General features: G+C 42.8%; 1 protein-coding gene across 1 annotated transcript in view; it reads left to right on the forward strand.

Moving 5' to 3' along the window:
• Positions 1–24,636, forward strand: part of NLK (nemo like kinase) — a 159,197-nt gene that overhangs the window by 76,093 nt on the left and 58,468 nt on the right. Inside the window, exons 2-3 of the mRNA XM_083172211.1 lie at positions 3,780–3,909; positions 11,503–11,558. Of these exons, the coding sequence (XP_083028337.1) occupies positions 3,780–3,909; positions 11,503–11,558 (186 nt within the window). The remainder of the gene's footprint in view (positions 1–3,779; positions 3,910–11,502; positions 11,559–24,636) is intronic.

The raw sequence follows: 24,636 nt of genomic DNA on the forward strand, positions 1-24,636 counted from the left end.
AAGTAATTCAAGTGCACAGTCTGAAACCCTGATGTGTAGAGGAGGAGGTGGGGCCCCCAGGCAGTGAGGGCCCTCTGGGGGTTTCCCCTGTACAGCTTTGGGCCAGTCCAACCTTGTGCATCTGAGCTATGGGTATTGCATAGGATCTTTTCTTCTCTTTAGTTGCAGATGCATACAAACATACATGCTCTAGAATACTTTGTTAACATTACCTTCCAGGCCTGTGATTATAATCATTATCCATTTTCATTGATCCAATAGCTATTTAATCATTCATGCTACAGTACCTGCCTTCTTCAGTTTGTAATTCTCTGGTCAAGATTATTAATGTTCTTTCCCAGTATTTAGGATTACGCTGTGACTTAAAGAAAAAAAATACTTTTTGACCTTATGTAAGTTACAGAAATAGTTGGATTTTTACGGATGGCACAACTTAAATTTCAAAATATAAAAAGCCCCGCTTTGTCTGATCTTCCAAGCGCTGCCTGTGTTTGTTCTGCATCAAGATTTCCCACGTCCGTCTTTTAATCCACTGAGCAAAACACGAGGGCAGCCCTTCCCCGACAGGCATTTGTCTGCAGGCGCTGGCTCGGAATTCTGGAACATTGCACAGTGTTTTAGTGGTTCATGAGTGTAGGCCTCCAGACGGGAAGCTCATCTCTAGGGCACCTCTTGTTTGTTTAACAAGATAGAAGTTAGGGAAGAATAAACATAAGGTTGAGTGATATTTCTTCTAAGTAAAGGCCAATGGGTATGGGGGAGGTGGGTGCCAGCATATTTAAGATGTTTGCCAGTAAAGTAATTGAAGTTTAACTTGTAACCTTCTTCTCAGAAGTCTGTGTAGCAGTTATAGCATTCTTTTTTTTCAGTCTGTAATATGTATATAGAACATTTCACATGCATGTGATTGTCTGTTGAAAGATTGGCATCAAAAGGAACATGTTGCGTCTACACACAAGTATTATGAATGAGAAGGGTCTGCTTCATAAACCTAAGTAATGTTGCAGATTTACAGTATGTGCACATCTATAGCCCTATGTACACCAAGTAAAAGAAAGCAGGATGCAGAGAATTAAGGTTTTATGGGATAATTTGAACCACTTGAACAGGTTCAGCCTCACTGTATGAATGCTGCTCCCGTATCTGCAGTATGTTAAATACATGCAATTAACAGCATTTTACTTGATCATAGAAATTCCCTGTATTTGAAACGTACCCTCACATGAAATACTGGTAATTGGCACACAGTTTCCCTAGTTTTTCGGCATACATAGGGAGGTATTAAATCCCCAACGCTACTTCCGACGGGGGAAATAGCGGTGGACGCCTATTCAATGCTGTTTTGCCTGACAGCATTGAAGAGGCAGAGCAACAGAACAGGCCCTACTTTAAAAGCTGCCGGGCCTGTTTTGTTGTGAACTGCTGTGAATTGTCGCAATTACGGGCAGATCTTGACAATCTACAGCTGTTTATGCAGACACGCCCCCTTTTCGCTGATAGGCAGGTGAGATATTTAATCCCGCATGGCGATTTGCGGTCGAGCAAAACAAAAACGGGCCAGGGAAGGACAGATAGTCGTGATTGAATACACTCTTTCAAAACCCTCTATTTTTGAATTAATGTGGTGCAACTATTTTAATGGTTACATTTTAAAAAATTATTTTAAAACGGACCAAAATGAAATTGCTGATTAGATGTTTACATTTAGAATTTACCGATACCTAGAATGGTTGTTCTTATTCCTTTTACGGTCCACTTTTAACCCTTTGAGGTCCGCATCAAAAAACAAGCAAAGGAAAAAAAAATCTTTGCATTTTTTATTCACTGAGGATAATATTAACAACAATCAATAGTTTTTTTAAAATGAGACCCCACAGTTTTTGAGATATAGGCCTCTACCAAACGGTTGAGAAATCCATTTATAATAAACTTTTTTTTTTTTTTTTGGTGCGGACCTCAAAGAGTTAAACATATTTAATGCTTACAACCCTGGATACTTTTTCAATGTTTGATTATGACTGAACGTCCTGACAGTCGGAATCCCAAGCCGTTTCCGGTCCTCTTGTCTGTGACTCGTCAGGTGGAATTCAATGTTCTGCCTGTCGAGTGTCGGAAAAGTTGGCGTGTTGGCGAAAACAGATCCGACTTGTTTTAAAGTCGGATCTGTTTTGTCGAACTCCGCCTTCAATGCAGTCAGAAACTGCAGCATTGATTAGCTGACGGGCGCTATTTCACCTGTCAGAAGTATCGTTCAACATTGAATACCCCTATATTGTTGCCTGCACAATCTATTTTTCTATTTGATTTTGATGCCTTTGGGCTGCGCATCGGGATGTTATCGAAATTGAATGCGTTCGCGCAAGATCAAATAGAAAAATAGACAAAATTGAAGAGTGTAAACCCTATAACTTTAAATATATCAATAATGTCTGCCATCGCAACCTTATCTGGCAGAGTGTCCCATATCTTAACTGCCCTAACGGTAAAGAATCCCTTCCTACACCCGGTATGAAACTTCCTCTCCTCTAACCTTAGGGGTTGTTTGCTTGTCCTGTGCACAGTCCTCATATTAAATAGTAAATCTGCCAAGGCTAAAACAATAACAGAGATTTAAGATGAAGTCTCACATTGCTCTGGCTGCCAGCAACCGCTGACTGCATTACCCAGTGAGGCGGCCCATTCAAATAAGAGTGTGATTTGCTTCTGGTGGCCAAGATCTCACTCTCTGTAGAAGCTCGGGAGATGGCATTGCATACAGTGCTCTGTGACAACTAATAATTGAAATCTATATATCTCTCTGCTGAATTTCTTTCTCTGAAATCCCATCTGCCTATGTATTTGATTGGATCATGGTTGCTCTCTAAACAAGGAGTTTTTTGTTATGGTATTTATTTCCTTGGGTACAACAATTCATAGTCTACCTTTTGGTCTATTATTTTGGTCTTCTGGGTGAATCGCCTAGAATAAGCCTTCAACATTTGTACCACTTTCAGAGACCATTATGGTGAATAGTCTAATTCTCAATAACCGATGTCAACTCCTACTTCCAAGTGTGAATTAAAAGATTGATAGTATATAGACACAGTCAAAGGGTCAGGACCAGATGGTTAACAAGGTCAAAAGTTTGTCAATTAAATGGTCAATATGGATTTAGGTCGACATGGTCAATAGGTTGATGTGCAAATGGCTGACACTTTTTTTTATTGCCATCAATTCCTCTAATACTCTGATGTAAATCTATTGACCATCTTCCATCAGCATACCCATGTTCCTTGGTAATCTATCTGTGTAATGTTTGCTTGCCTGTGATTCTCAGTATTGCTTCTGTGGTGTATACAGAAGAGATGAAATGTGATCTGTATTCATGCTCCAACATTATTCTTAGGCCGTTAACACTTGGAGCAATTAAGCAGGTAAGCACTTATCGCACTTATCCCAAGTGCACCCTATGTAGTCATAAAGGCTTCATCCTGGTAATTGTCTGATCTTTATATGAATTTGCTGCCGTCTAATACCTGTGGTATTAACCTGAGGGATTACATTCACCCTTCCTGACTGCATTGTTAGCCCTTGTGGCAGTATAGTCTTTAATGATGTATTTAGTACAAGACAAGCAACTTGTTGTTGTTGTTGTTGTGTTACAGCCCCATGTACTTGTCTAACCAGCTTTAACATTTTCTCCACAACCGATATACTGTACAATGCTGAAACCATATTTTATTTCTGAATTCCTAGAAAACAAATTTTAATAACTTTTTTTTTCACATTTTATTTTATAGGTCTGTAACAGATCCACGGGATGGAAAAAGAGTAGCTCTCAAAAAGATGCCCAACGTCTTCCAAAATCTAGTCTCTTGCAAAAGGGTCTTCCGAGAACTGAAGATGTTGTGTTTTTTTAAGCATGACAATGTAAGTATGCAGTATGATTTATCATTTACATTGCTTCTTCTGGAGTAAGGAATCCACTTGACTGAGATTAGTCTCTCATTTGTACACCTCAAAGTCCTTGTTTGTATTTATTTTCATAAAAAGTCTTTTAGTTCTTAAAAGGTGATAAAATTCTACATGAGGATTTTTTTTTTTACATATTCACACTTGTGGACATGGAAGAAATTGTGTCAATGTAGAGAAGATCGTTACATGTTTTGTCTACATGAGACTTCATCAGGGGTCATTCGAACAGAGAAGTATGGTAAAGAATTACAAAGAAGGTGCTTCACAGAAAATTTAAGTGTTTCAATGTTTGGTTTTCAACAATTCTTTAATCAATATTGGCTGCTTTTGATAGGGTTACTGTAAAAAGGGCTTCACTGGACCTTGTATGTAGGTAAATGGTTTAAAACAATATTAATTGTCCTATTGCAGAGTACCATAACCAAACTTCTATGGACCAAACGCCAAGGATAGACTTTAGATTAATACAGCAACAGTAAAAAAAATCTAAAGTGGACAAATAATTAATAGGATCATACACAATCAGTGTACCATTGGAGATGTGTACTAATGTGTAGATATATATATCTCCCTAGACAATAGAAAGCGGGACTCGGAGACTGCTTAAACAGCAAGTCAATGGAAATATTTTCCAAGACCATATCTACGTACAGTACGTTCATTTTCTTGGTTCCTGTGTACCCATATACAATAGTCGCAGGTTATTGTGCTATTGGTTTGGATTCCTGTATTGTGGACTTGCAGTATATTTAGGGATGCAACCACTAGGTCTAACAAGGCACCGTGCCCAAAGCATGGCGAGCAAAGTGGTACATGGCCAACCTAGACACGAAAAAACATGAAAAACTTTTGCTGACTTTTTTTTTTATGCCGACCTAATGCTTGTGTTGACCCTTTGACCGATATGCCTATATTTTTACCCTTCCTGATCACAGATAGAACTTACATTACCGGTCATTTCCATTTAGTTGCCTCTCTCTTATGTGATTTTGCTATGTAGTATCTTCTCACAGTGTGAAGACTATCTTGAAGCATTCTTTTATTTGACTGAGGTGGTATGTTTTGGATCATGAGCAGTTCATTTCCTTCTCCATACTCTTCTCTTCCCATCACTCTGGTACAAGTTGATCTTTGTCCCATCTGCCCATAGGATATTTTTCCAGAACTGTAAAAGCTTTTTTAGATGTTTTTTTTTTTTTTTTTTTTTGGAAAAATCTGATCTGGTCTTACTGTTTTTGAGGCTCACCAATGGTTTACATCTTGAACCCTCTATAGTCACTCTTGTGAAGTCTTCTCTTGATTGTTGACTTTGACACATATATTTACCTACCTCCTGGAGAGTGTTCTTGATCTGGCCAACTGTAGTGAAGGGGTTTTTCTTCACCAGGGAAGTAATTCTTCAGTTATTTTCAATGGTCTTCCGGGTCTTTTGGTGTTGCTGAGCTCTCCGTTGCATTCTTTTCATTTTAAGAATGTTCCAAACAGTATATTTGGCCACACCTGATGTGTTTGTGATCTCTCTGATGGGTTTGCTTTGATTTTTTATTTTATTTGCGCTTCTGAGGAAGGGCATTCTTGCCCGTAAGCGCGCTTAAACCGAGTGAACATCACCGAACGGATCCTGTCCTGAGGCCGCAAGAGAGGGACTGCATTTTCTGACATCCACCACTGGCCGGCTGTTTGCAGGACCTGCATCTTCCGGGGCACAGTTCTGGGATCCTATTACCCTGAGGGGTTCTTTGCTTGATTTGATCTACCGCATGGACCATTCATGTGGAAGATTTGATTGGAAAGACCTGTTGATATACGCATAATACCTATCTGAATGTGAGTGCACTGAATAAACACCAAACAGCCTCTATTTCAGACATTATTGCACTATGGTCTCTTTCTTTTCGAGTTTCTTTTAGATCACAGAGACTCTAAAGAATATATCTTAGCACATAGTGTAAGTGATATATGTTTGTAAACTCGCCAGTGGATCTACACAAACAGGGGCGGATTGGAAATTAAAACCAGCCCGGGAAATATTTTGAAGCAGCCCTGACAGGGGGGGGGGGGGGGTGATGTTGTTGCGCGCCGTAGGCGCGCCAGATTTTTTGGGGAGGCGTGGCCTATCAGTATGGGGGTGTGGCCTATCCCAACGAGGCCACGCCTGATTTTTGCCGCTGAGATAAAAAAACATTATGCAACGGAATGAGAGACACAGGGTGAGAGGGGGTTGGTGCAGGGTGAGAGGGGTTGGTAATGAAGGGTGAGAAGGGGGTGACGAGGGGTGAGAGTAGAGTGACAGGGTGGAAGAGGATGCAGGGAGGGAGGGGGTACAATGCTGGGAGGGGAGATGCAGGGTGGCTGAGGACGAAGGGAGGGAAGACTTACACAGGGTGGCACAGGACGCAGAGTGTGAGGGGGGCATGGTGGCACAGGATGCAGGGTAGATGGGGGAATGCAGAGTGGCAGAGGATGCAGGGAGGGGAGTCAATAAGTGGTGGAGGATGCAGGGAGGGGAGACAGTGATGCCCATTATACATATGCCACACACCATGATGCTATTATACATATGCCACACACCATGATGCTATTATACATATGCCGCATACTGTGATGCCCAATATACATTCGCCAAACACTGTGATGCTCATTATACATATGCCACACACCGTAATGTCCATTATACATATGTCACACACCGAGATGCCCAATATACATATGTCACACACCGTGATGCCCAACATACATATGTCACACACCGTGATGCCCAACATACATATGCCAAACACCGTGATGCTCATTATACATATGTCACACACCAAGATGCCCATTATACATATGCCACACACCGTGATGCCCATTATACATATGCCACACACCGTGATGCCCATTATACATACGCCACACACCGTGATACCCATTATACATATGTCACACAACGTGATGCCCATTATACATATTCCACACACCGTGATGCCCAACATACATATGCCACACACCGTGATGCCCATTATACATATGCCACACACCGTGATGCCCATTATACATACGCCACACACCGTGATACCCATTATACATATGTCACACACCGTGATGCCCATTATACATATTCCACACACCGTGATGCCCAACATACATATGCCACACACCGTGATGCCCATTATACATATGTCACACACTGTGATGCCCAATATACATATGCCAAACACCGTGATGCTCATTATACATATGCCACACACCGTGATGCCCATTATACATATGCCGCACACCATGATGCCCATTATACATTTGCCACACACCATGATGCTATTATACATATGCCGCATACTGTAATGCCCAATATACATATGCCGCACACCGTGATGCCCATTATACATATGCCGCACACTGTGATGCCCATTATACATACGCCACACACCGTGATGCCCATTATACATATGCCACACACCTTGAAGCCCATTATACATATGCCACACACCTTGATGCCCATCATATCATGCCCATCCCCAGCGCACATTATATACCTGGCTGGCTAGCTGTAGAGGTGCTCCAGGCTCTGCCCATGCTTGGCTGGCTCTTCCTATGGCTGTGGCTGCCAGGCTGCTGCTGCTGCTATAGGGAGGAGGCTAGCAGAAGGATGGGCGGCGCTGCAGACTGCTGCTCAGTCTTTAATTCTGCTGCTTTACCAGCGCCGCCCCCTTCCTGTTTTTGATCCCCAGCACGCAACTTAGCAGCCGCACAGACACACTCAAAGGGGCCGTGGGAGCTGCTGCGTGCGACCGCGCATGCGCACCAGCCCTCCCGCGGCCATTATCATTGCTGCCAGGGAAAAGTGCTGTGGCCGCGGTCGCTAACCGCGGAGAAGGCGGTCGGGCGGTCTGCGGCCCAGCCAGGGGGGGTGAGCGGCCGCTGCATGGCTGAAATGGGCCGGCCCACCGGGAAAAAGGCCGTTATCCCGGTGGGCCAATCCGCCCATGTGTATATATATATATATACACACACACACACACACACACACACACACACACACACACACACACACACACACACACACACACACATATAATGTATGAATGTTTGGTCCAGCCTTACTTTTTTGTTCGCTGCAGGCTTGGATCAATTCAGTGCTCTCCTCCGACGAACACAATTCAGCAGGGACCTCCTCCTCCGTGCAGCCTGCAGCAGCCTGCTCGTCACTCAGCTGTGAGTGTGCGCTGGAGAGGCTGGAGGCCGGACGCCACGGACGGAACTGACATCTGGTGTACGGCGGGCGGGGGGGCTTTCAGAGGGGGGGTCAATGCTGACTCCAGGGTCAATGCTGACCCGGGAGCCCCCACCTTCTTCCGTCTCTAGGCAGCAAAGTACCGCGGGAGGAGCTGCGTGCGGCCGCGCATGCACAGCAGCCCTCCCGCGGCCATTTTGGGTATTGGCATAACGCGCGGCCCAGCCAGGGGGGGGGAGGCAGCCGGTTCTGGTGCAATATTGGCCGGCCCACCGGGAAATAGCCCGGTTTCCCGGTGGGCCAATCCGCCCCTGTACACAAAATTGTTGTATGTTGATTTTTCAGCCTAATGATGGCTTGCTTCACTGATAGTGACCGCTCTCTGGATATCATATTGAGAGTCGACAGCAACAGATTCCAAAAGCATGATGATGAAATAACGAGGGAAATCCAGCACCTGTCCATGAAATAGCTTTTGAGTCGATTGTCCCATTACTTTTGGTCCCTTAAAAAGTGTGAGACACATATAGAAACCGTTGTAATTCCTACACTGTTTACAGGATTTTTATGTGAATACCCTCAAATTAAAGTTGAAAGTCTGTAGTTAAAGAACATCTTGTTTGGTTAATTTCAAACCCATTGTTGTGGTGTATAGAGCCCAAAATATGAGAATTGTGACGCTGGGGGTCAGAGGAATGTCTTTTAGGTACTTGTGTAGTTTCACGGCGCCATCATGGCGCCGTGCTACTTCCGGGTTCTACGCTCGCCACAAACTATGTTAAAAAAAGTAACTTAACTCCATGCCAACATGGATAGTTCATACCCCCACTATCCATGTTGGCATGGAGTTGATTTGAAATAGCGTGGCGTGCGTAGCGAGCCACCGAGCCCGCAAGGGGACTCAGACGCACGGCGCCATACTGGTGCCGTGAAACTACACAAGTACCGTCTTTTAATGCAGCATGGCTGCTGACCTTAACTATGCAACCCTGGCTCCTACTTTTGTTACACAACCTGCGTAAAAAAAAAAAAAATTGGTGCATGGCCTTGTCTAAGTTTTTTATTTTTATTTTATTTTTTTGCATGGCATCGGCTCTTTGTCTTAACATAACCTATTTGTGCTCATTGCTTCTGGTTGGTTGGCCACCCCTGGCTGATTACATGCACACCAGTGCTATAAAGCTGTATCTATGGTAATCCGCATTGTTGTGTGTTAATGTTCATTGGATATGGAGGCTGAGATTGGGTTTTCCAGTGTGGAGTAAACTTGTGGCACTTATACAAATGGTTGCCAATGCCTGGGCTATAGCAAAAACGTGAAACTTGTTTTATGCCTGTAGGCTTTGGTATATTTCATGTTATTAACTGAGGTAGCGCTCAGGATCACTAAGGCCTAAAGAGAATGCTTTGATTTTTATTGTTTGAGGTATTCATGATTTAGTCTAGAAGTATCATATCTTTGTTCTCTGTGGCTTTCCATGTAGATTGCTATATATCATACATGTGTTCCTCATGATCCTAAGTGTCTGTGCAGGTGATGAAGTGTCTGTTCCCATACAAGCCATGTAAGCACTTCCAGTATTTAGGAGGAAACTGTGATTTCAAATTTGTTCCCCCTCTATGTTTTTACATGTTTCAATTACTTTCACCGTTCTTAAAAGTGACGGCAGAGCTTGGGGTCACCCCAGCATCTCCATAATAAGTGCTAGGCATGCCTAGTGTTTATTCTAGCACCCTGCATCTTCGACAACACGTGCATTTCCTCTTCCCTGCCTGAGGTGTTGCTTGCACAGTGTGGTTTGTTTTACATCATGGATATGCAGACCATATCTGTGGTGGAAGCACCACAGCAAAGAGTGACACCTCTGGCAGGGAAGAGGAACTGCATGAATTTTTTATGCCAACTATAGCCATTTCAGAAGACAACACAAAATTTGCTTAGCATTGTTATGGGTATTGGTCATTGGGTCGACCCTATTTAGGTCGACATGCCTTGGCGCGACCACCAAAGGTCGTCAGGGCTTTGGACAACACCTGCTATAGGTTGACATGGTTAAGGTCAACAGGGTTGGAAGGTTGAAACAACCATTAGGTTGACAATGGGAAGTTCGACAGTCAAAATGTGTTGTTGTTTTTTTTGTCCCGAATGTCGACATGCACACCTATCACACCGTTGTGGGTATGAAATACAACCTGTCGGCTCAAAACGTGAAAAACTCATGTTGACCTTTTGATTTTCGACCTTCCCATTGTCCACCGAATGCTTGTGTTGACCTTCCGACCCTGTCGAAATAAGCCATATTGATCTATTACAGGGGTCTCCCTAAGCCCTGTCACCCTTCAGTGGTTGATCCAATGCATGTTTACCTAAATAGGATCGTATCCCCCATATAGTTACCATATCCCCATTCTTATAGCGTGCCATATAAATGTATATAATCCCAAATATTCCGCTGCCCTGCTGTTATTTCTTCCACAGTCTGCAAACCAAACACATTGCACCTAAGCTGCGAACCATTCTTCTCTGAGCTACTGCTCAACTAATCCGGTGTGTGCAGGACTCAGGGCGGCATAAGCAGTGTTCTTGTAGGAGCCAATTAAGCTGGAATTCTTGTTTGTTTTTTTAAAGCAAACCTTGTGGCTAATTAATAAGATTACCTTAAACTAGTGCCCTGCCTCCCTAAAAGTAGAATTTCCTGATTGTTCTATATCCTTGTTACAGTATTCTGAAAACGTTTTGTTAAACATATTGGACAGAATTTATTTCCAGGCGAAGGGTGTGAATTGCCATTGCCACAGCGTTTATATGCAGCTGCACCACATCTCCCATCCCAAATTTGCTTGAAAGTACTCACAGGTTCTCAAACTCGGTCCTCAGGACCCCCAACAGTACATGGTTTTGCAGGTCTCCTCACAGAATCACAGGTGAAATAATTAGCTCCACCTGTGGGCCTTTTAAAACGTGTCAGTGAGTAATGAGTGCACCTGTGCACCTGCCGGGTGACCTGGAAAATGTGAACTGTGTGGGGTCCTGAGGACTGAGTTTGAGAACCCCTGCATTAACCTATGGGGCTGCAACAATTTTATGTGAGATTGGGCTGCAGTAAAGTGCAGCTATTGCTGCGCTAATTTGGCCGTGCTGATGGATCCCCCCTGGAACTAAATCACCCCCCACAATGTAACCTATGTTTAATAATATCAGTTTATAGTGGTGGTTTGTTCCTTGCAAAGTATCCCAACTGTCACTCCTTGAATCTGGGCGACAAAATATTATGTTAAATATGCTTTTGTACCTTTTTCTTTTTTTAAGACTTTTAATCTCTTGTTCCCTGCAGGTACTCTCCGCACTTGATATTCTCCAGCCGCCTCACATTGATTATTTTGAAGAAATGTATCCTGCATATGGTGTGTGAAATGTGTAGCAGAAATTACATATTTTTGTTACATTTATTTTTTATCATCTGTATCTGTGATACCCCTCACACACAAGAAGGGTTTTACCCAGGTCAGACCCGGGTTGCTGGTCAGTGTGAACGGGTAACCCAGCCACCCAGGTCCCGATCACACTATAGTGAGGAGGCAGCATCAGCTCCAAGCGCTGCCTCCTCCCCCCGCCCCCTGATGCCCCGCCACTCCGGCCTGCCCCCTGATGACATCAGCAACCAGGCTTATTGCCGGTTCGCTGTGGGGAGCTTCACTTTGCAAATGCCTGGTTGCTCCCAGGATGGACCCATGCCCAGATGTGACTCGGTATTTGCGACGAGAAAGCGGTATAGATCACGACCACAAAGGGAACCTTTTGCTAATAGTGGTCACACATATGCATTGTCTATAATGTCTTAAATTGATTGGTTAATTACAATTTTTTCAATATATTAAAATAGAAAACTATTCTTAACCAACACTGGTAAATGCTTGTTGTCATTATAAAAAAATTAATAAAAAAAAATAAAAAAAGGGGTGTTACAGTAACTCCAAATTCTGTGTTTAATAGACCTCCTCTTACCATGTAGTTTCTTAATGATTTTTAAAGATTTGCTTTGAATGTCTCTTGCATTCCTTGTTTACGTGAAATGACTTGGCACCTGTCTGCACTGATAACCAGCTGCCCAATGTAACAGTGATGGGTGCCTTTATTCCTTACAGGCCACCATAGAAGCTGAAGACTACTACATTTGCATGCCTTGTCATTTTCATTTTCTGTATTCTCACTAAATGCTAGTATTTATTGTGCTAATAGAGCACTGTATAATACTTATACAGGTAACATACAGTTTGGTGCTGGGGATTTAGTTTCTTGCAGCTGGTAATCATTTACAAATCCCTTTCCATTCTGCCATGTGATTGAGACGTAATGTACAAGTATGCTGATTTTGGCTGCTTGCCTAATGCATGCAAATTGCTTCTCTTCAAATCTAACCAACTTTTATTTATCATTAAACAAACTGGTTCCGATTGTTAGATCTGTCAGGGGTGTCAAACTCAAATTCATTGGGGGCTGCATCAGCAGTTTGGTCACCCTCAAAGGGCCGGTTGTATCTGTAGGTCCCCCTGTATAATTATAATGACATGACCCCACAGGCTGCTCCCCCTGTATAATATAAAATGATTGCCATGACACCACAGGCTGCTCCCCCTGTATAATAATAATGCCATGACACCACAGACTGCTCCCCCTGTATAATATAATAAAAGTAATGCCATGACACACAAATGATTATACAGGAGGAGCAGCCTGTGGTGTCATGGCATTATTATTATTAATATACACGGGGACACCTCAGGAAACAGCAGATGTATATTTTTTTTTTTTATTGTGAGTGTGATCCTCATCCTCACTTACTGTTTCTCGGTCTGTCCTGCAGCTGCTGCGGCTTCCAGCTTTTCTTCACTGCTTGCTGCGGCCACACTGTCCCCGACTCCCGGTCCAGCTTCCCTGCCTGCTCCTACTTCTCTACAGACGCATGGGCGGGCGGCGTCATCGTCATGACGTCCCCACCCAGTGTCTGTCACTGCCGGGCATCAGAGGGAACAGGCGGCCGGGCCCTCCTCCACGTAGCCGTGGAGGACGGAGGCCATGTTTCTGTAGCCGCATACATATGTGCCTACAGGAACATGGCCGCCGACAGTGGAGGAACAGGTAAGGCGGCCGCGGTGGGGTGGGTGAGAGGAGGTGGCCTAGGCAGGAGCTGGGACACACTGCCCTGCATGCTATCTCCTCGCGCGGGCCACATGACAAGGTCTGGCGGGCCGGATTTGGCCCGCGGGCCTTGTGTTTGACACCCGTGGTCTAGATAGTCAATATGTCGACATGGAAAAACGATCGACATACGTTTTTCACAATTTATTGGACTTTTTTACATACTTTACCATGCACTTGGACTACAGTTGAGAACAGTATAGTGTGCTGGGTGAAGCGAGGCACCAGGTCCGGAGCATGGCGAGCAAAGCAGAAACTGTGAAAAACTCGTGTTGACCTTTTTTCATGTCGACCTTTTGACTACCCACACCCGTATTATCCTTTGGTTTCGAAGTACTGAATACCAGAACATATGTCCTGTATTACCTTGGTGCGGGGTATACAATGGGGAATTCCTGGGTTTCCTTGCTGCGTCAGTATCCTCCGGTTTTCTTTCCATTGTTCTCTGATACAGACGTTTACCTTTCTCAGCTACTAACCTTAATGAATACTGTTTTGTATTTTAATAAAAGGTACTTTTTCCTTTTTTCACTGGTTTAATGTATTTTAAATAGTATTTGGAAAATCTAATAAATACATAAAACACAGCATGTCTGTACAGTGGGGCCTTCATCAATGAATTAATGGAACATGAGACGAACACCATTAAAATACCATTTACTTCCTGAGTGAGTGCATGATAGAATCCTTTTTCATTTGCTAACGCATCCGTACTTGCTCTAAACTAGTTCAGTGCGCTTTTACAATTTGCATCTGAAGATAATTCAGTGGATGATTAGTGTGGCTCTAGGGCCCGCCCTATGCATGTGCATTTGCCTGTCTATGCTCCGTTACCAGCACATGCATGTCCACAGCTGTGCAAATACAATATTGTACATGAATCACAATATATAAAGCCTAATGTAATCTAATGTCTTGTCACCTAATAGGATGAAGCTTCCCAATTGATTTCTATAAAATATGGATTTATTTATACACTGCAATAAGATGACACTGCTGTCAGTAATTTATAACCTTAATTTCTGCTTTATCCAATACGTTGTACATACAGAAAGGGGCTCATGTATAAAGTGTGGACATTTATGCGTGGCATGTGACTGCTCACAGTCTACCCGGTGCGCGCACATGATTAGTCTCCTCCAGTGTGCATAAATCTGCCTAAATTTGCCCCGAGGAGCTAATTCATGAGGCATAGGATTTGTCTTTTCCATCCAGGAATGCAGGGAAAACAAATATAGGGTACAATATGCAGACAACCTGTATGAGTTATGGTACACCCCCTTAAAGGGGCTCCATTACACACCTCTGTCCACCTATCATTTCTGTCAGTACATTGTTTGGACCTTATTGGTATTTCCCATGTAGAATTGGTCCTTTCTGGAACACTAGAAAGCTCTGTATTACATTGCTTGATCACTTACTGCAGTAACTAATTGAAGTATTACCATAATCCGTTGAGATTACACATATGTGTCTATTATGGTGTGCTCAATGTAAGCATTGTTATCTCCTCCATAAGCCTACGCGTCTTCTGTGTGAACGCAAGGTGATTTGACCGTGGGCCTAAAGCAGTTATTTAATTATCCACAGTATTTTACTACAGATAATTAACTTGCCTTTGATTATTCAATTTTCCCAGATGCCAGCAGTTACCAGGGATTTTGTTTAAAATATACATACATATTTTCACATTTTGATACATCAATATTATTAGATATTATTCAGTACTTGGGGAAAGCAACAAATTTACTCCTTTAATTAAGTACAACATTAAAGCTCAGTAAAAGAGTAGGAAACCTTTTGGTTCTATAGCCTTTTTGTTTCTGCGCCACTGCAACTTTTGAAGTATTAGCTACTGTAGCTTTATGTCCGCTGCCAGCCTTTCCCTGCTGGTAACTGTGCTACAAATGTAATCGAGTGTGACATGTAGTCGTGAGACAGAACTTCACATTTCTAATGGAACCAAGCAGTAAAATCAATATATGAGCTCGAAATATTGTAGATTAATGTTAACAGACTTCTGAATAAATATTTGCTTAAACATCTCTCTTGCTGTAGCACATGTAAAAAAGTGTCTGTGGGCCAGATGTATCAAGCTTCAAAAAGTGATAAAATGGAGAGCAATCGGCTCCTATCTGTCATTTTTCAAACCCAGCCTGTAATTTGGTCAATTGGCTGGTTGTTTTATTTTATCACTTTTGAAGCTTGCTAAATCTGGCCCTATGACTGGATTACTGTGCAGCCATGTGCTTTACTTGGGCATCTTTCCTGATTCTGAAACTGCAAGTGTGCAGTATATGTTATATTGAACAGCAAAAGTGCTATTGAACAAGTTTTATATCCCTGGTGAATCTTCTGTTCTAAATACATAGGTGTGCTATTAATAAACATGCATTTCATAGTCCTCCATATGTAAATAAAGACTTGAAAATCTGCGTATAATAAGTTTGCTTGCATATACATTGTAAATGTATTTTTCCCCCCACTGGATGTACATTTAAATGAATATACTACTCCATAGTCTCCTTATCTGTAGCAATATTTGTGCATTTAATGCTCCGCTGGAATTTATAGACCTTATTCCCACATGTAGAGCTCCGTGTGCTGAAATGCCTGAAGGTCAGAGCTATTAAATAAGTCTCAGATCCAATTACACATCCTGTACTATATGTCCACTAAACACTTCTAGTCTGATATTTGTGTTTCATAGTGCAATATATAAAGCCACATGGTAGGGAATACATACTGATGACCAGCGGTAGGGATGCTGGCATTCCGAATACGGACACCAGCATTCTGACAGAGGAAATATCAACAGATTTCTTAAAACGAACGGTTGACCCTAATGCGACACAGGTTGGAAATTCTGACGGTGAATTTTAGGGTGCGGGTAGGGCCCTTATGTATGGTCAGAATACTTACCGTATTCCATTGGCCTTGTGATCATCAGGATTCTAATGCTGGGTACACACCAGGACGACTAGGGCCCGATCCCCTCAATCTAGATCCAATTCCGACCAATTGGATGTAGATTGTGTGCTGATTCGGCCCTTTTCTGTCCTGGTGTGGACCGATACCGATCCGATGCGCGGTCCCGCGGGTCAGTCGGTCATTATTGAGATCCTACCTGCTGCAGGTAGGATCTCAATGACGACCATACAGCCGGGTGCGGGTCGCCTTCAGATCGGACCCGCTCACGGTGCACATCGTGAGCGGGTCGTGCCCCCCCCGCGCGTCACCGTGAGTGGGTCGGACGAGCCACTGACGACCCGCTCACGATGTGCATCGTGAGCGGGTCGTCCTGGTGTGTACCCTCATAACCCTCAGGATCCTGACTGCAGGCATTTGTTACCATCCTATTTTGAGTTACCACTGGGTGCTCATCCGCCACAGGTTGGAAATCCCTTCTTTATTGTATTGATATAGGTGATCTGGGTGCCAAATGACTGCCCGACGGGGGATCCCAACGTATACCGACGTTTGAATCCAGACTACCGAAGCTCCAACGGGGGATCCCGACTGACTGGGGCTATTCTCCCTTGTGGGGGTCCACGGGCCCCATAGAGGGAGAATAAAACCTATGGCGAGCGCAGTGTGCCCACAAGGGGCTTCTTTACGCACGTCCCCCTGCCAAAGCACCGACAGTCGGGATTCTGACATCGGGATACTGACCATCGGGATCCCCCCTGTTGGTCCGCCAAAAACCACCCATGTGATCTGTGGTATCCAGATGGCTGAGCTACAATTTTTCTCTCAATAGGTCAACCCCATGGGATCGACATTGTTAAAAGGACGACACAAGCAATAGCTTGACATAACAATGGTCGACACGTGAAAGGTCAAGTTTTTCGCAATATATTTACATTTTGGAGGGAATTTTCTTACTTTATCATGCACATGAACTCCAATTGGGAACAGATCCCGTTAATTCTGTTTGACCTGAAGCATGACTTTCAAAGCAAGCCAAGCAAGGACCCCCAGTTAGTGTATGTGGCCCAGTGCACTAATTGGGGTTTCACGTGTGACTGTCGACATTAACACCAAAAATTCATGTCGATCTTTTGCTTGTGTCAACCCTTTATCATTGTCAAAATTGTTCAAGTCGACCTTGTGGGCTGGACCTTTTGATTGTCCACCTAGATATGGTTTGTAAGCTTATAACATACTGCTATCTCCATGAAATAAGCAGTGCTGCTTAACATTGTCTTCATTCATTGAACAGATCTAATAAGTCTAATATGATTAATATATGGGTTATGAAACGTTTTTGGCTTTTTCTGACGTGAACGTAGATGGTTTATTTTCACTCATCACCTGTTGTTCGAGCTGTAAGCTAGACGTACAAGTGAGGGAAACCTGCTTCTACAGAGATGCTAGTTTTCCTGTCAGTTTCTCACGTTTGTGGGCTTGAGAGGAAGCGCTAACCCTCTTGGGAACCATCTGTTTGAGAGGCCGTCACATTTGCAGGAAATGGGAACATCAAACACGCTCGTCACTACCTCCTATTCTGATGCCCTCATTAAATTGCCGAGAGACAATAATCAGACAGATTCTTTTTAAGTTAATGGCCCCTCCGAGTCTCTTTCAAGTGAGCTTCACTTAGTGCGTATCAGACCTGGACTGCTGCAGGTGCCATTTTAGCCATTCATTTATTAATGCCTGCTTTGGTTGGCCTGGTAACGGACAGGGTTCTGGAGACCTCACGCAATAGATACAGATTTGTGAAGGTTGCCTGGCTGGGGAAATGGGAAGTTTGTCATAATCAAATTACATGGTGTTATAGCTTTTCGATATTAGGCGTAAAATTGGATTTAAAAATAGAATTAAAATCTAGTTGATGAAATAAAATGTGAAGGCCGGGTTGTGTTTGTAAGGAACAGTGGGCAGATGTACTGGTTGGTACTTTAGCTCTCATCACTTTACCAAAGACTATTACATCTCCTTCAGTGTTGTTCATGCACATATCTTCATTTTACATTGAAAATATTCAGCTATTACCCATAAAAAATACCTTGAATCTGTAGTTACATATAGACTCATACATTCTTGGATGTGTAACGTGTGTTTTTCATTTCTTTGTTTTTTTTACTATATAAAGCAAGATTTGACTGGATTTTAATAGGACTGAATTACAACCACTTTATGGCAAGTTTTAGATATGTATTATTGCAGATAGTGTTATTTTGTTCAGGTTTTTGTGTTATCATTTTATTTTATGTTCAATCTCCTTGACTTTAAATGGAGAGACCTCCTTGTCTGTATTTGTAACATAACACCATGTTCCCACTCTCACAGAAGGAAGGCTCTTTTTTGCTTCGTTTTTCTAAGCAAAGGGGATAATTAAATTATTATTATTTTAAACCGCTTCACCTCTTGTCTTGAATAACCTGGATATTCAATTGTTTTTGCAACTGGCATACTTTACTTATCACCGATGTCAAGCCAACTAAACCTGTGCCAACTACTCATACCCCTTTCGACCCAGGTCGAGGTACCGTGTGATTCTACCCCTGGATATAAGAATGTTTATACCCGGGTCGCCCTGTGAATAATGAGCGACCTGTGTTTAAAGTGAAAGTGCCAGATCCGGAATAGAGATCCCGGGTCCGAGCCGGTAATGCGTTCTGAAAGCTGTATTAGTGTGCCTTCAGAAGTGCCAGCATATACCTGCAATAAGTAATGTGCACCTGTGGTACTTGCAGCAAGCAGCACAAACCATCACATAGCACCCATACTTTAGATGGGAGCTGCAGCCACAATAAAACAATTGAATTCCTCCTTTGCTATTAATTGCAGAACATGTAGACCCTGATGTATCAAACGGGTGGTTATTATATCTAGTTGTCCTGACCTTGAAAGCTATTTAGTGCAAATATCTATAAGATTTTGGAAGTTGTGTGTGAGCATGCAACAGCCAAATCTTGCCCTCCCCAGACACTATACATACATATGCTGGTGTCTGTGCTTTTATGTCTGGGAGCGTCTTTTATCCCAGAGAGACCCCAGTGAAAGGGGTTGGGATCGTTTGGTCGAATGTCATTACATCGAATCCATTAGGTCGAATTGCTAAAAGGTCGACATGGGAAAAGGTCGAAATGATTCTAGGTCGAAAGGTCATTAGTTCGACAGGTCATTAGGTCGACAAGGTCATTAGTTCGACATTGTCTAGGTCGACATTCACAAAGTCGACATGGGGTTTTTCACTGTTTTTTTACCTGAATGTCAACACAGTCGACATGGACACAGTTTAAAGTGCACTGCATCCCCTCGCATCGCTCGCTGCGCTCGCTATACGTCGGGCACGGTGCCTCGCTACGCTCGGCACACTATTTTATTCTCCCACCACGCCCTAGTGGATGGTAGGGCATGAAATACTGCCTGTCAGCACATGTTGGCTCAAAAAACAGTGAAAAACCCTATGTCGACTTTGTGAATGTCGACCTAGACAATGTCGAACTAATGACCTTGTCGACCTAATGACCTGTCGAACTAATGACCTTTCGACCTAGAATCATTTCGACCTTTTCCCATGTCGACCTAGAATCATGTCGACCTTTTAGCAATTCGACCTAATGGATTCGATGTAATGACATTCGACCATAATGCATTCGACCAAATGACCGCATCCCAGTGAAAGTCCTCCTGTTTTGATGGAATTGTAGAAATTTGACATTGTGTTTAGCTTTGCCCTGCAGCTATGTGCAAGCTGTGTAATGATCCATTTCACACTCCATGCCCCTATGTATTGTCCTTCCATAGACACAACAGCTCGGTATGGATTTTGAAATGTTGTTTCTTTATTCTTTTAAAATGCAGTTTATAAAATGTTATTTTGTTACTTAAGCTGTAAAATACCGATTACATTTTGAATCATGAAAGAATTTTATACACATCTCAATATACACATGCACACACTATGCAGTTTGTATTTTCTATGGAGGATTCCTATAGGATTTACAGTATTTGTTTGGTTTATTGGTCCTTTTAAAAACAAATACTGAATATGTCTCCTCCATAGCCCATTAAAACAACTCTATTTCCTGATGAGCGTCTCTGCTCCCTTATTTACATGCAGATAAGCTGGCATTAGGCTGGATATAAGGCATCTGGTTAAAACGACAGTAATCACTGTAGCATTTATCTACCACGTAGCAAGCACTCAAGATGTTTTTACGTTCAATCGCTGCAGCTATTTCCGACGGGAGAAATAGCGGCGGGCGCCTATTCAGTGCTGAAGAAAAACTCACACAAGGTGGGTGAAGCAGCGCTTAAATCAATGAAGGATACCAGTGAATGAAAAGGTATAACAATTTTACTGATTATGTTAAAATCACAATAATAAAATTACAATAATAAAACAATGACAATAAATAAATTACAATAATGGTATAAGATAGTGGGGGGGGAATAAACGTAAATTGGAATGAATATCAAAAATGGTAAATAATAAAAATAGGCCCCGCCTCAATGGACAGTCAGAATAAGCTGTGTTGACACTAATATGGAGGAAACAGGTAAGTGCACTTTACCAATAGTAAACGGTGGATCCTTTGAATATGAAGTATGCTGGGAGTCCTCACGATGTATGCGACTGGAGTGGTTGCCGCTGGAGGTGGTAATTATCGCTTGATGTAAACAGACCATAAATTGGTACGAGACTGGTGAAAGTTGACTCAGTAAACCAAAACCTGTCTGCAGCGATCCCAGATGAATGGTCCCAGCAAGGGAAGACAGATGTGGCTTCCGTGCCTGGTAGCAGCCCAAACTGGTGTAGGTGGTGATGACCAGTGGTAGTTTGCACGGTGTCCGCCAATGGAAACAAATTATCCAAGTGAGAGTAATGAAAGGAGATGATGTCCAAATGAAACAACGTGTCACAGCTGTGTCCAGAGGTGGGGGGCAATCACCTAACGCGTTTCACTGCGTCCTGCAGCTTTATCAAAGGTGCCTATTCAGTGCTGCTGTTCTCTACAGCATTGAAGCAGCAGCTCGTCAGACTGACCCGACTTTAAAAGTCAGGCATGCTTTTCCGAAAACGGCCGTGGACTGTCCAGATCACAGCCGTTTTTGCAGACACGCCCCTTTTCCACAATCAGTGAATCCGCCTGCCAATAACATGGCGAGTGGAACAAAAAAAGGCAAGTATTCAGACTGTCGGGACGTACCGACAGTCGGCACCTGGTATTGAATACCCCCTAGTTTGTGCATTTGTTTGATAAAAAAAAAAAAAAAATTAACACCACGGAACCAGCTGATAATTGTGCCCTCTGTGTTCCCCAAACTGACATAATGTGTTCTCTTTACCTCTCGGGATTTACAGGAGTTTAATTATGTACGTACTCTGCACAGCTGAAGAGCAGGTCTCATGTATTAGGTACATGACATTCTGAGAAAAATAACAATGTATATAACAAAAGGTGCACTTATTGGAAGTGTCTATGGGCCTTATTCAGAGCTGCATGCAATTCTGAATGCGGTTTTGTCTCATTTGTTTTCAGACTGCGCCTCCCATGTGCCGTCTGTGGCATTTATGAGTGATTCAGGGCTATGCACTGATCAGTTACTTCGCATTTGTAACTGAATGGGTGTTAATTGGTGACAATAGGACAGTGACATGAAGAAGCCACTTCCTGGGCACGTGTTGGTGTTGTGTAGCGTTCTAGGTTCTTCAGGGGTAACTGTATGATTTGGCTAGAGATGCAGATGATAGTGCATATATGGCCAGCTCACAGTAAAGGTGGATGTTTGATCACTAAAAGAGGTACCCTCCTCCTGCAGGCTGGGCTACGGAAGTGGGAAGATCATGAACTGATTGACCACCTGTGGCTTCAGTAAGACTACCTGAGAACAGTAACCAGGAAAGTGGTGGCTTCCCTTCTCTTCCCTGGTTACAGGCATGGCCAGGTGAAGGGGCTGGGTAGGTGATGATCCTTATAGAATCCCCTAATAGAATGTTCCATCGTGTTCTGATTCTTTAGTGTCTACCAATTGCAATGTCTACATCAGGCATGTCCAAGCTGTGGCCCTCCAGCTGGTGTGACACTACACATCCCAGCATGCCTTGCCAAAGTTTTCACATTCCCTAATAGCAAAACTGTGGCAAGGCATGATGGGACTAGTTTCACAAAAGCTGGAGGGCCATAGTTTGGATATGCCTGGTCTACATAAACATATGTATAATGTGTGCAGAGTGTGGAGACCCTTGGTCCTGGGAGGCCTGCACTGCATTCCCTGCACCAGTGTATACCTTGTGCCATCAGGCATAGCCCTCATACTCCCTTATCCATGGTACAATCATTGAGCAGGTGGTGCCGCACAGTGGTTGCAAAGCTCCCCGGGAGTTTGACATTCGATTTATCGCATGTAAAAATGGCACATCAAGTGCCAAATCGTAAGTGAGGCTGTCGGGGGAGCTCAAGGGGAATTTGGTTGACAAAAGGAAAATCTTGCTGCAAATTATAAATAACTTGCTTCATTTCTTTTTTTTGACAGTATGTTAACTGACTGTACAATGCACAATATGAGGCCTTCACACTGATCAACGTTCTGAGATTTTGCCGATGTAGCATGGACCATTGCTTGTGAATACACAGGGGCAAAGACTGGCACCTCACAGTTCTTGATTGTGACTCCGATGTGCATGGCTTAATACGCTGCTTCCCCTTCGCTAGATCCGCTCAGGCTCCTTATGTGTCATTTAGCAGTAACATCAAACACAAAAACAATATCGGCGCTAAACTCTATAGAGAAAGGTTTGAGGTATAGACCCAAATACACCACTGTGCACACGTACCTGCTGAATATATAAGTATATATGCGCAGTGGGTTCCAGCAGCATAAAGTGAGGGAATTGCCTATTCCCTAGGTATGCAAGGACAAACAGAAAAACACATATAATGCGCTAGAAACAATGTATACAGATAAATAAATGTATTAAATAGAAATACACTGCCCAGTGATAAAAAATCAGATTATTATAAACAATTTCATTAAAAATGTGAAAAACGGAGAAAAAAAGGGCGATTTTGGTCTGCCATATTTGGTTTAAAAAGTTCACAGTATTGTATGAAGGAAAAAGATGTTATTTCGTTTCAATCATAAGTTCTCCCTGTGAGATGGGTGGAGGATGTTTGTACTCCTCTATATATGAGACCTTCTCTCGCTATATTTTGTCTGGCCAGACATCAAAAAGGTTCAATGTATAGATAAAAATAAAAAGACCTGCATTCGAAGTCCCAGGTTTGTGTGCTTTATAATTAGTTAGCAGCAGTCCCTTTGTGGTATTTCTTGGAAGCCTGGGCTCCTTCCTTGGGTAAAATAACAATTTTCTCCAGGGATATGCAGCACTTTAGGCAGGTATCATGGGCAGGTCCTCCTGTATTTCAAGGATGAAAATATTTGCTCAATATAACGCGTTTCCCCGCCTCCGTGGGGACTCAGCGGCTTCCTCAGATTCCTGTACTGTATGAGAGATGAGTGCATTTCAACACTGAGGGGTAGATTTATTAAGCTTGGTGAAGTGATACATGGTCTGGTTTTTATCACCGGCCAATCAGCTCCTACCTGTAATTTTTCAAACCAAGCCTGTTGCTTCACAGTTAAGAGCTGAATGGCTGGTGATAAAGTAGAGCTGATTGGCTGGTGATAAAGTATCAGCCACAATATCACTTCACCGAGCTTAATAAATTTGCCCCTGTGTGTATATTGAGCACATATAAAAATAGTTCCCTTTGTACCTTCAGTGTATTTCAGAAGGTGTAATACAGTATGTTAATAGTAATTATCAATACTTGTCATATTGATTATTAGTTTACCAGAGGCTTTATATAACTGAAGAGAAGTGCAGTAGTATTCTGACAACGACTTACTATAAAATACGTATGTGCATATAGACGGAACATTAGGTCAAGTAATGAAGAGACCTATTCTTCGACTTTTTATGTCTGAAATGTCAGACTGAGTTTGTGCGTGTATATATTACATCATGTAATGGCGATGGAACCTAGAACATTCATTCTTCTGTTAAGTAAAAGGCTGGGTTAAAAAGGGACAGTCAGGAGCTGATTGGTCGGTGATTAAGTACCAGGCACTTAATCACTTCTCCTCCCTTATTACAGCTTCATACATCTACCCCTAAGTTCTTGTGATGGGGTGATGCTGTAAACTGGTCACGAGCAAAACTATAGTTCCCCAAAAATACTGCTTTAGAAAAACATTTTATTTTTATTTATTTTTATCTCCCTCCACTCCACTGGTGGTTAAGCAAAAG

This window comes from Crinia signifera, chromosome 2 (assembly GCF_055691185.1).
Source record: "Crinia signifera chromosome 2, ASM5569118v1, whole genome shotgun sequence".
Taxonomy (NCBI): domain Eukaryota; kingdom Metazoa; phylum Chordata; class Amphibia; order Anura; family Myobatrachidae; genus Crinia; species Crinia signifera.